We start from the raw sequence: 13914 nt of genomic DNA, 5'->3' as shown, positions 1-13914 counted from the left end.
TATTTTTACATGTGTTATAAATTGTTTTCATCAGTTATCTTTGAGAACTTGCATAAATAAGATCAAAAAAATTTATGAATAATACTATCAATTGTTTTAATAAACTCTTCCAAACAATATCATAAAATTTATGACATAAATTAAGCTTAAATAAGTCAATCCCAAAAAGTATTGTTTATTAATTAGAAGACCAATTAAACTAACATTTAATTAAATCAAAGACCATTTTAAAATATTCATCTTTGTCCCGTTAAGTCATCTCAATTGATAGTTATTTCAGGCATTAAACTTTGATTTCAAATACTATTTTGGTGGCTTACTCCACAGGTAAATATGATAGCAAGTGTAACTTCATTAAATGTGGAATGAAATCAATCTAATTTACCTTCTTCCAATATCTCCAACTAGAATACTTACCATCAAGGTGTTTAAATTAACCAGTTGTCTGATTAATCATCCATAACCAGTACTATCAAATGAAGGCTGGTAAAAAAAGACAAATAATGGTGACAATTGACAAATATCATATGGAAAACAAAACACTATTATAGGAAAATGAGGAGTTCATATTCAAGCAAGACTAGACCTAGCTAGCATTACCCTTGTCTGAGTTCAACAATTTCCTTGATGAAGCTTATAACAACTGAGGATAACTCATCTTGATGATTATTGTACGAGTGATCAGCTCCTTCAATGATATGCAACTTGTGGTTTGGTATGCTCTTGTTAAACTCGTGTGCATCTTGAACAGGGATAATTTCGTCAGAAGAACCGTGAATTGTAAGGACCCTGTCATATTATATTTGGTTATGCAAGAATAATTTGAAATGTAAGAGAGAGTTCATGCTTTTTATTGATTCTGTTATAGAAACATTTTGCGATAATCGAATACCCGCACACATGCTTAAACAACAAAGAAATGAAGCTAGAAGCTAAAGGCTTTAACAGAAGAGAACAAACAGTATTTCCACTAACCTGCATTCTTTGTCAATCTGCAGGCATGCTTCATGCATATTTGTACCCAAGCGATCCATCAAACTTTCCTCAGTAACACGGTAATCAAAACTTCCTGAAATAAAGTAGATGTCCTCAAACGATCGTTTAATAAATAATATGGTAACTGAATGGTTATGTGTGATAGAGATTGAACCAATGAACTTATAAATTTTCATTATCCAAGATCGAAATTGTGCCTGTTGAAATCTATCTTACATTCTAAACTCAAGTAATTTTGCAGTTATTGGACAAGATAATTCATGACTAATATCCAGCTCGAACTTTGTGCTTTTGATATTGTAAATTTGCAAAGTCGCGATTAAGGTCAAAATCTTATCCCTGAACGAACACCTCATGGAAAAAAATTTAATGGAGACAGCAAATCATTTACAGCAATGGGAGATTTTAAAGTAAGTCTGATTAAATGGTTTACCTGACCTCTTCTTAACATCAATGAAACCTTCCTTCCTAATTCTTTCCAAATAATCTTTGCCAAGGCGTTCTTCTATCCCTACCTTCAAATCATAACGTCCAGAGATGTTGACAACAGTTCTAATGTCATGATACTTGGAAGCATGCAGAAGCACTACGTCACCTCCTGCATCACGACAAACGATTTCAACAGTTCTCTTTATAGTGCATCATTCAAGTTTGTAATCTTAAGTCTTAACATCCAAAGCATGGTTGGAATTAAATTATTTTTGACAAGAACATTTCTCATCATAATTGAGGCGTATAACAAAAATGGAAAATAATCGATGAACGATTGTATGATTTGGCACATATCATCATACACCCATGAGCATATCTAAATATACTTGTTTCTCATATAAACAAACAGATCATGATACCTTTACTATGTCCAACAAGTGCACGGATTACACGATTTGATTCACGGAAATGTTCAGCAACAGCGTGCAAATCATCCACTTCGGTCCAATAGTTACCATACTGAAAAGAACCTTCGCTTTCCCTTGAAGAAAAACCCACTAGCTAAAGTTATGATAAAAACAAGGCCAATGATAAAGAAATATCAGAAATTTTACTACATATAACTTGGTGTAATTTGTAAATGAAGAAACTACTACCCATTTTTTTTCATATCTCTCAGTTTTTAGCCTATAACTTAGAGTATTATTCCATTTCACAGACAATTTCACAAACATGTAGACTGCGTTTTTATAGTTTTATTCATTTTCAACCAATCCCATTGCAACCTCCATAAACTTACCCATTTCCAGAAAAATCAAAACGGAAAGAACTAACTTGAGCATTTTCCAAAGCAACAGCAAGGTTCAATATGAGATTGTTATCCTAAAATTGAAAAAAAAAATTAAATTTTAATGAAAATAATCAGGTATAGTAATTTATGCATACAGAACAATCAAGAAAAAAAAAAGGAAAAAAGAAACAAACTTTAGAGCATCGAAAACCATGACACAAGATAACAATATCGGTGGGTGTTCCAGATTCATGTAATGTGCCAACGAGTTTTTCGCCGTGTTTGTTGGGTATTATAATTCTCTGAACAGCTAAAAAACAAATGAGAGAAGCATTCAGTGAAGAAAAACATTCATAGATTTTGTGTTTTTCTTTGAGAATTTAGTATTGAATGTAAGGAACTGACATGGTTTTTGTGCAGATAAGGACATCTTCACTTCAGTTTCGTTGTAAAGCTGAGTTTGTGATTTGCAAAAGAGAGAGAGAGAGAGAAATTTATTTTACCCACACCTCTTACAATTGTTTCTCTCCTCCTACAATTTATCGACAATTATACTCTTGTTTAAATATTTGTACGTAAAATATATTTTTTTCCATTTCTCTTTCAAATCATTGGCAATTGAATTTTTTTTTTGTTTTTCAAATTAAATTCTTAAATAACCATTGAAAAAAACTAAAATAACCACGTTTATAAAACTGATATGTCATTTGAACAGACGTATCAATTTAACCTTAAAAGAATGCGTCATTGGAGCTGGCGCATGCTCCCAATGATCATGCATGTAGATATCATGTCTCTTGATGCATGCATGTGATGCATTGATGTATGTGTCAATGTATCTGATGCATGCACCTTTAATATTTTATTTTATTTTATTTTATTTTAAATGTTAATTTAACAATTAAATAAAAAAAATATTGGAAAAAATTATATTTATGTTATAATAAAAATTACATGGAATTGACCAAAAATTCATTAACCGACCCGATTGAAATGTTCCCATGTTCCACATCTAGGTGCGTTAGTCTGTCTTCGAGTTCTCCCACGATTTTTCTGAGGTGTTTGGGGTCTTTGAGTGCTGACATGATCCAATGGTGATTGGTGTTGAAATTCTGGTATCAGATATAGGATGTCGAAGGTAATGTCACGACACTGATATCTGGTTATAAACAATGGATAAACAGAAACAGAATGGTAAAGCAAATAACACAAGCAATTGTTAACCCAGTTCGGTGCAACTCACCTATGTCTGGGGGCTACCAAGCCAGGAAGGAAATCCACTATAATAGAATTAGTTCAAAGACTATCCGTACAAGTTACAGTCTTTCTCACCTAATCTCTACCCGTGCAATTTCTACCTAAGCACTCTTAGATATGAGAACCCACTCACTTCCCTTACAATCACACACCCGTGATTTTAAACAACAATCCCTTGTGAAAAGAAAATACTTTTCAATTACAATATTCTTGATTTTACTTCACAGTTTCAATCAAGAAGACACACTCTTGATCTTGCTTCAAAGCTTTGATCAAGAAGACAAATCAGTCCAATTCAATCATCAATGGATGACTTGAATGACCTACAGACACAAACCCTAGCTCTCTCTCTAAATTTCGCTCAGTATTGGTTGTGTGTTCAATCAGGTTTTCTGAGTCCCTTTTTATAGAAGTATTGGACACCTTGAAACCCCTAGATATATTTTCCAATCAAATCTTTTCATATCAGTTGTAAAGATCTCCTTGGAAAATAAACAAATCTGGTTGATATCCCTGATAGAATGTGCCAGCTAGCCATATCTTCAATCAACCAATGATTGCCACCAATTGTGCAATCACAAAACACCAGACATTCACACTGAATGTTCTGTGTACAGGATGTCATGACATCGGGTCTGACATCTGGAAAAATCCTGCATACTCCAGTTTCCTTTTATAGCAGGTACAACCATATCAGTTACCATGATATTGTATGTCATCTGAAACAATCATGCAGCATATGTCTTCCATATAAGCTCCAGCAGGTACATCCAATATCAGAAGCCTTAGCATTGTAAGTGGCATTCTGAAACAATCCTGCATGCACATGTTCTTCAACTCCAGCAGGTACATAAGATATCTCATGTTAAGACATCACACATGACATCTTGTGAACACTCTTCGTTTTACCAAAATTGCTGCCAACACTTAGAATCAACAAACTCCCCCTTTGGCAAATTTTGGCTAAAACACATATTTGTCCTTTTTGTTCACAAGGCAAACTATCAGCAGTTAAACCACATCACAGTAGTTTAATCAGCAGCAGAAGCAAAAAACAATTACTAACTATGGCTACTAGTAATACACACATGCACAAGGGTACTTCTCCTCCCCCTAAATCTGTGCAACAATCAGAATTACTAGTTATGGATGCAACTAGTAAGACACACAAATGCATAATGCACAAGGGTACTTCTTCTCCCCCTAAAATTGTGCATAACCATAACAGCTACTGAACACCAGTACCTATACCAGCCAGAATGTCATACTGACATCTGCTTCAACATCAACACCTGTGCACCAGTCAATAATAGTTGTCCTTCTGATCAGCCACATCCAACTTCCATATCAAGCACTTCTCCCCCTTTTTAGTCAAAATTGACCAAAGGTGACTAATCAGACAAAATAAATGTCTATTAGTCTAGCAGAGAAAGTTAAAACATATGTTATAACATTAAGCATGTTAAAACAAAATTCAGGAAGTACACAACATCATTATACACAGCAGACAGCTGAGATAATGAACAAATCCAAGGAACTCATTAAGAGCCCTAAATATTACATAACAGGCATCAAGAGGACTGCCACAAAATACAAAAACAGAAAGACCATCAGCCTTCCAAACAGCAACAATTTCCACCATCCCTTCCAGCTCCCCCCAGGTCTTCAATACAGGCAGGAACCATTAGTCAGAAGAAGAAGTATCTTCTTCACCTTCATCTTCATCTTCAGAATCTTCTGAGCTTTCAGCACTGCATTGGGATCTTGGATTTGAGTCCTTTCCAGCCTTTTCTCTGTCTTCCCTTTCCAAGCTACAGATGAGAACTTCTAAAGCTTCTTTTCTGGCCTTGGCCACCCTTATACCATTGTCCAATTCTTTGCAGGTCTCTTTCAGTTGGTCAATCAAGCTTCCTTTAGATGCAGACTCCCTTCTGGCAGATGTCATGACATCATTGACATGACTTCCCTCAAACAGCTTGTAATGGATGGACAGAGGGGATTTTCTCCTGCTTGGGATGTCACTTGTGCTCAGAATCCCTGGTTGTTGGCTTAGGATAATGCCACAAATAAGGGAGGGGAAGGAAATGGGTAACTTCACAGCATTTGTAGAAGCATGTCTAATGGTTTGTTCAAATATGAACTTGCCAAAATCATAGTTAACCCTTGTTCCAATAGCATGAATGATTCTTCCAAGATTGATGGAGATAGTAGAGGCATGATTAGTAGGAATCCAATTAGCTGAGCCAATCTTGTGCAAGATGGCATATTTAACACTGAGTTTTCCAGCTGATAATTGATTTCCACTAGGCCATTCCTTAACTTGGCCAGCTGTGATAGCCCTACAGACCTCATTGTCTGTGGTTTCTAGGTCTACTCCTCCCTCCATTCCTCTCCCTAGGAACTTGTTGATGACACTTGGTGAGAATTTTACACATTTGTCTCTTACAAATACCTTGCAAAACTCCCTGCTGTTCTTATCATGAATATCCTCAGGGATATTAACAATAAACTCTTTAACCGGCCCCTCATAGCATTGGGGTAGAGTTACCACAGTCTTCATGAGTCCAGCATTTTTGATCAGCTCAATAACCTCCTTTACCTCTACAGCTTCTTGTCCAAGTTCTCTTTCAATGGATACTCTTCTCTGAATGACATACCACTTTGCTGCTCCATCTTCCAAATGAAAGGAGATATTGTCTAGATGGACAGCAGCAGCCTTGCCAGGAGATTTCTGAACAGCCTGCCTTTTTGCAGGGGAGATGTCTGGGACATCGTCTTCAACATCCTCCTCAGAATCAGAGCTGTGTCTTTCTTTTCTTTTTCCAACCTCAACCTTGCTCCAGGGTTTTAAGGGTCCTACTCCTGCAGTCTTTTTCACTCTAGCAGCTCTCATTTTAGCCATACTTTTTCCTTTCTTAGTTCTCAGTTTCTCAGCTATGCTAGGTTTAACCAGATGAACCAAGGGATCATCTTCTCCTTCAGTGCTTTCTTCCTCCAGATCAATAATATTTTCTTGAGACACATTTTGTTTCTTGCTAGGTAGGGTTTTACCTAGAGAGCAAAGCCCTTCAGCAGCCACCTCTTTTTCTGATCTAGATGAATCATCATCTTTATCAGCCTGGGGTTCTCTCCTAGGAGAGGGTTCCCTTCTGGACAGAGGGGTAGAGACCCCTTCAACTTTATGTCCTTCACTCAGTATTCTAATAACCAGTCTCCTTATAGCGCGATCAGTGTAGTACATGTCTTTAGGAAGGGAGGAGTTACCAGAGGTATTACCTTGCTTATTCCAGCAGTGGAAGAGGTGCCTGTGGTATCGCCCGGTATCATGCACAGGGGAGTGACGTCCATTATGTCTTCATCTACAAACTCCATGGATGAAGTCTTTGCATGTTAGGAGGGTTTGGAACCAGATGACGAAGGATGTTGAGACATGTTGAAGGACTTTTGAGAAAGGTTTCTTTGCCCTAGCTGAGCTTTTCTTAGAAGTTGATGGAAATGGCAGTTGCTGAGTTTAGGTAGCGTGTGCTAAGGGAATAGATACTGTTTTCAAAGCTAGGGAATGATTTATCATTAATGTGGCTCTTTCTTTTAAAAGGGCAGACATTATTTTTATTTTTTCTTTTTAATTGCCATAATTTCTCAAGAGTCCAAATCCCTAATTTCCCTTCCTCATATTCAATTTTACCCAAATTCCTTGCAAGCTCGTCTGCTAGTTCTAGTCCAAACTCTTGACTTCTGAATTTGTCTTTCACACATTTCCTAATGGAGTGACAGTAGCTAGAACAGTATTTTGTCCATCTGTGTTGAATCTGATTTTTGGACCTGGCTTCAGCATACAATGTTATGACATCATGTGTAACATTGTCTGTAAACAGTAATAGGTTCATCCAACCCAGTTGAGCCCAACTGCTATCATCTTCTATGCCTTTCACAGGTGTCACCCAAATCTTCTCCATATTGTCCTTGGCCTTTTTGCACAGAGTCCTTTGTGGCTTAGTCCCAACAGTTCCATTCTCCCTGTGACTGGTCAAATGTCCACCTGTTTGGTCTACCCTCTCAGTTTTTTGGGCCATCATAGCCTTTTCTCCTCTGGTCTTCTGGTGTGACATCTTTGTGTGACATTTTCCCCAGCCTTGTTTTTCATCACTCTTGAGGGCATCTGTACTCACCCAATCCAATTGAGAGCTCCATATGTAGCAATTGTCTTTGGTCCTGATTCCTCTCATAATTACTTCACTCTTTATGTCAAGGATTTGACATTCAGTTTTGGTGAAGTTAACATTCAGACCTTGATCACACAGTTGACTAATGCTTATGAGGTTTGCAGTTAGTCCTTTAACTAGTAGAACCTTGTCAAGTCTAGGTACTCCAAGGCAATCAAGTTTACCTGTTCCCTTGATTTCTCCTTTTGCTCCATCTCCAAAGGTTACATGACTTATAGTATGTTGATGCAGATCAGTTAGCAGGTCTTGGTTTCCAGTCATGTGTCTGGAACATCCACTGTCAAAGTACCATTCTTCTTTGGCTGAGATTCTGAGGGGACAGTGAGCTATCAGACTTGTGACATTAGTCTTAGGGACCCATTACTTTTTGATGATAGGCATGTGATGTTTGGGTCTGAATTGATGGTGATCCTGATGATGAGCAGACCTAGGATAGCCATACAGTTTATAGCAGAATGGCTTTAGATGACCAAATTTCCCACAGTAATGGCATCTCCATCTTTGGTGTTTTCCTTTCAACTGTTTTCTCCTTTGGTGCTGTGACATATTATGTGACATCACAGGTTTTTGAATGCACTTAAGTTTGGCTTGAGGTTTGACACCAGTGTCACTACTCCCAGGTTTTGAGTTATTATACCCAATGTCAGATTTGTCTCCTGTTATTTGTCCAATTTGAAGAATCTTGTCTAAGGAGTCAGACCCATTTCTTAACATTCTTACATACTTGGTCATCTCTTCTAATTTAGACTTTTGAAACATGACTTCAGTCTTCAATTTTGAGATGATTTTTGCATGGTCTACCTTCTCACTTTCCAACTGTGCTATCTTCTGATTTTCAGCTTGTGGATTTTTGTCTAGCTTGGTATTCAGAACCACTGCTTCTGTTTGTAACTTGGAGATGGTTTCCAAGTATTCTATCTTCTCGTTCTCAAGTTTAGTAATTTCATTCTTCTGGCTATCAACCTGTTTGCACAGCTCTACACTTTTGTGACACAACTTTCTGTAGGTAGATGCTAATTCTTCAAAGGTTACTTCACCATCACTTGAGTCTTCATCAGATTCCCATCTTCCTGTCAAAGCAGTCACAAGATTTGCACCCTCCTCTGTATCACTCTCATCTGACCAGGTGGCAGCAAAACTCATCTTCTGCTTCTTGAGGTAGGTACCACATTCTGTTCTAATGTGTCCATACCCATCACATTCATAGCACTTTACTTCTTTTCCTTCTTTGGGCTTTTCTTCTGACCTTTCTCTTCTTCCATTGCTGATGTCAGATGAGATGTTTTTGACATTTGCCTTGGATCTGACATCCATTTTCTTTAACAATCTGTTGAACTGCCTTCCCAACATAGCTACTTCATTGACAAGATCTTCGTCACCCTCCTGACTCTTGTCCTCTTTTGTGTTTGACATGAAGGCAATGCTCTTTGTTTTTCTTTCAACACCATCATTCAACCCTAACTCAAAGGTTTGGAGGGAACCAATTAGCTCATCTACCCTCATGTTGGAGATGTCTTGAGATTCTTCTATTGCAGTTACCTTCATAGCAAATCTCTTGGGGAGTGACCTGAGAATTTTTCTTACCAGTTTTTCATCTGTCATCTTTTCTCCTAGGGCTCCTGAGGCATTAGCTATCTCAAGGATACTCATGTAGAATTCATGAATGTTTTCATCTTCTTTCATCCTTAAGTTTTCAAACTTGGAGGCGAGCAGCTGACGTCTAGACATCTTTACCCTAGAGGTTCCTTCATGAGTGGTCTTGAAAATGTCCCAAGCATTATTGGCCACTTCACAGTTATTTACCAGCCTGAAAATATTCTTGTCTACACCATTGAATATTGCATTCAAGGCTTTAGAGTTTCCAAGAGCAAGATCATCCTCCTCCTTGGACCATTGTTCTTCAGGCTTCTTTTCAGTAGTGGCTTCTCCTTCTTTAGTGACTACAGGGTGCACCCTTCCTGTCAAGACAGCTTTCCAAGCCTTGTTATCAAGGGAATTTAAAAACGCTACCATTCTAGGTTTCCAATAGTCATAGTTAGAACCATCCAGGATTGGTGGCCTATGAACAGATCCTCCATCTCTTTCCATTGTACCAGAAAGTATTGCCCCTAGATCTCACCCAGAACCAGAGCAGGATGCCTGCTCTGATACCAATTGAAATTCTGGTATCAGATATAAGATGTCGAAGGTAATGTCACGACACTGATATCTGGTTATAAACAATGGATAAACAGAAACAGAATGGTAAAGCAAATAACATAAGCAATTGTTAACCCAGTTCGGTGCAACTCACCTACGTCTGGGGGCTACCAAGCCAGGAAGGAAATCCACTATAATAGAATTAGTTCAAAAACTATCCGTACACTTCACCAAGTTACAGTCTTTCTCACCTAATCTCTACCCGTGCAATTTCTACCTAAGCACTCTTAGATATGAGAACCCACTCACTTCCCTTACAATCACACACCCGTGATTTTAAACAACAATCCCTTGTGAAAAGAAAATACTTTTCAATTACAATATTCTTGATTTTACTTCACAGTTTCAATCAAGAAGACACACTCTTGATCTTGCTTCAAAGCTTTGATCAAGAAGACAAATCAGTCCAATTCAATCATCAATGGATGACTTGAATGACCTACAGACACAAACCCTAGCTCTCTCTCTCTAAATTTCGCTCAGTATTGGTTGTGTGTTCAATCAGGTTTTCTAAGTCCCTTTTTATAGAAGTATTGGACACCTTGAAAACCCTAGATATATTTTCCAATCAAATCTTTTCATATCAGCTGTAAAGATCTCCTTGGAAAATAAACAAATCTGGTTGATATCCCTGATAGAATGCGCCAGTTAGCCATATCTTTAATCAACCAATGATTGCCACCAATTGTGCAATCACAAAACACCAGACATTCACACTGAATGTTCTGTGTACAGGATGTCATGACATCGGGTCTGACATCTGGAAAAATCCTGCATACTCCAGTTTCTTTTTATAGCAGGTACAGCCATATCAGTTACCATGACATTGTATGTCATTTGAAACAATCCTGCAGCATATGTCTTCCATATAAGCTCCAGCAGGTACATCCAATATCAGAAGCCTTAGCATTGTAAGTGGCATTCTGAAACAATCCTGCATGCACATGTTCTTCAACTCCAGCAGGTACATAGGATATCTCATGTTAAGACATCACACATGACATCTTGTGAACACTCTTTGTTTTACCAAAATTTCTGCCAACACTTAGAATCAACATGTGTAAAGGGTTAGTGGAAGGTCCACCGGTATTTGATAGATGTGTCATCATTTGTTCCCAATAGTTAGGGGGTTCTCGCCAACTGCGCTTCCGTAATTGAGTTCGGTGCCCATGTTGTTGTAGTTGGGTCGATGTGGTTGGGTGAATTGTGGACGGTATAGTTGCCCGAATTGGGACATTGAATCGTTTTGGAAATTAAACAATGGTTCCTAGGGTGTATTATAGTTAAACAATGGTTGAGTGTTGTGGTGATGGGATGTTTGCGTGGTCATTGGTGGGGGCTACGATGACATGAATTGTATGAATCATCTGGACTATAGATTGTTGTGTTGGTTGTGTATGGTTGTTGGTGGGTAGGGTTTGATTCTTGGTTTTGAGGTTGGATGTGTTGTTGGATGTATGTGGTAGGGTGATGGTGTGAGGTTGGTCGTTGTGTGTGGGTGGTTTGACATTGTTCTTGGACGGGGACTTGTTGTTGGGCATATGATGACGAAGCTAGTTAGCGTGGATCAATAAAATACTTTGGCTCAGACACAAATTGTTGCATTGTAACCGACCTAAACCATGTCATATACTACTGAGTTGGTATAACACCCTGTCTAACTGGTTTGTTTAAGATGTGATGTCGTCGATTCTTCCAATGATGACACATCTCTTTTGCGAAGTCTCTCCAATCGGAATAATCTCATTGGGCATCAACTCTTTTTTTATGCCAATATCCCAAACACGCCGGAGGTTCTGGAATTTGTTGTTGCATGTCGAACTGCAATTTTACCCAGTCACTCTGGTGCATCTCCACAATAGTGAACCGGATAATTGGTGTTTTTGCTGTCCAAACTGCAGCATTATCATGGTTAACCTGATGATCAAGACTCAAATATGGCCTCCAGATAAATTGTACAACAATAAGACATGATTAGATGATAAATAATTTGATAATTATTTTTAAATTAAAATAGCATTGTGTAGGAGTATTACATCGTCTGGTCCAATGTGATCCAATAGATTGCGATAGACTACTATAGCGTGTTTCAGACACCTATTGTAGTTCATCCCTCTAACTGACCACCTAGATTAAAAATAATTGAAAAATATTATTTACAGTTAATTGTAATATAAAGTCTAATTAATTATATGATAAAGTTTTAAATTTACTTTGTTGCAAACAGGATTATGAATGGCTTCTCGTTTACCGGGGCGAGTGACGACATTCTTGACCAACCTCATTCTTGTAGCAAATATGCGCATGAATAAAATGTACAAGTATCTTTTTTTTGGCATTTTTACACATCGCACTATATAGATGGGCCAAAACAGATGAACCCCAACTATATGTGCTTACCTTATTTATGTTTCGTAACAACGGTAAATACATAATATTTACCGTATTACCAGTACTTTCGGGAAATAAAATCATAATATAATACCGAGTTTTAATTATTTTTTCATACTCGGTAGATTCTTCGGTCAATGTTATACTCGCATAATATTATTTGAGATATCTTAAATTAATACCTTGCCCCCCTAGCTTGACCAGATGTATCTCCCGCAGCTTGGTCGTCACAGAAAGGGGCACCCAGTAATTCATTGCCAATAGAGTTATCCTGGTTAACTCTATCATTTACGGCCTTACCATTGATACGTAGACCCAACAACATGTAGTCGTCCTAAAGTGTGACGGTACACTCACCGAAAGGAATGTGAAATGTGTGGGTCTCGGGTCTCCATCTCTCCAACAAAGCAAGAATAAATTTATAGTCAACCAAGTACGAGACAATGTTGAGGAGATTACCAAAACCGCATCCTCGAATATATAGTTCTATCAAAGGATCGTGGGGTACATATTCATGTACACGACGTCGAAATCATTTTGGGTCCTAATAAAACATAAGTAAGAAATAAAATAAGAATAAGTAATATACATTAAAAACATAAATAAGAAATAAATACAAAATAAGTAAGAAGAAGTAATAACATACAAATGTCGAGATATTATCGATTGTTCCTCGATGTTCATCACCTATAGTCAATAGAGACATAATGTTGCAGAGGTTGAGTGTTGTAGAGGTTGAGTGTGGTAAAGATGGAGTGTTGCAAGGGTTGATTGTTAGTGTTGCAGATGTTTAGTGTTGTGAGTTGATCCCCTATTTATAGATGAGTAAGTGTTGCAGAGGTTGAATAGGTACGCATCATGTGAATCATTGAATAGGGTGCATGCATGTGACATAGGTATAGGCGCCTAAGCCTATGGCGTATGCCTTTATTTGCATGGTCACATGCGCCAAGGCTAGTGGCGCATGCATGTATTTTTATGCATACAAGGAAGATGCGCCTAAGGCTATGGCGCATGCCTTGGATTATTAGGACAGAGATTCCTTGTGTGCAGGTGCATGCTTGTAGTGTTAGGGAAGAGATTCTTTGTGTACAGAGACTCCTTGCAGGCACATGCATTGTATTATCTTGTCTCTGCATGGATTCTTTGCATTGTATTGTCTTGTCTTTGCGGATGAATTGTATGATCAATGCATACACCGCCTACCCTATTTAACTGCATGTGAATAACAGATTAATGCATTCACCGTCAGTACCCATACAAATCAGTAGAAACACTAAAGTTACGTTTAAAAAATGTCTTTCTCACCACATTACATGATCAGTGCACATATCGAAGGTGAAATATTTGAGCATCAATTATTCGGGTTTTATTTTCGCAACACAGAAGTAACTCGATTTACAATAAATCGACGATCAAATTTTTTACATCTGAAACAAAGAATAGAAAAGAAATTATAGTGCAGTCCTGTGAGCCAAATCATCTATAAAAATCCGGTGTGGTTTGTAGACAGTTAGGTAAAGTTTTATCAGAAGAAGATCTGAGATGATGATGATATTCATCTTATGTTTGTCAGTCACGAATAATCTGGGTACAATGTTATAGAGTTGTATATATTACCACAAC

The 13914-nt window shown here is 37.7% G+C and overlaps 1 protein-coding gene across 2 annotated transcripts; it reads right to left on the bottom strand.

Annotated features, from left to right (window-relative positions):
- Positions 1-366: 366 nt before the first annotated feature.
- On the bottom strand, positions 367-2775 carry LOC127136503 (uncharacterized). 2 transcript variants are annotated; one of them, XM_051063054.1, is made up of 7 exons: positions 2624-2775; positions 2413-2528; positions 2228-2310; positions 1848-1969; positions 1430-1594; positions 976-1069; positions 367-789 (listed from the first exon to the last, which is right to left on the bottom strand). In XM_051063054.1, exons 1-7 carry the CDS (start codon positions 2646-2648, stop codon positions 597-599), a joined length of 798 nt encoding a protein of 265 aa, XP_050919011.1. In that variant the 5' UTR covers positions 2649-2775; the 3' UTR covers positions 367-596. The 2 variants fall into 2 exon arrangements, 1 of the variants encoding a protein (XP_050919011.1); XR_007808674.1 differs by having other exon boundaries at positions 661-789; positions 1435-1594.
- Between the last annotated feature and the right edge of the window lie 11139 nt (positions 2776-13914).

Source organism: Lathyrus oleraceus, chromosome 1 (assembly GCF_024323335.1).
Source record: "Lathyrus oleraceus cultivar Zhongwan6 chromosome 1, CAAS_Psat_ZW6_1.0, whole genome shotgun sequence".
Lineage (NCBI taxonomy): Eukaryota > Viridiplantae > Streptophyta > Magnoliopsida > Fabales > Fabaceae > Lathyrus > Lathyrus oleraceus.
Note: the sequence above shows the minus strand (reverse complement) of the source record. Positions and strands in the feature narration are given on the sequence as shown.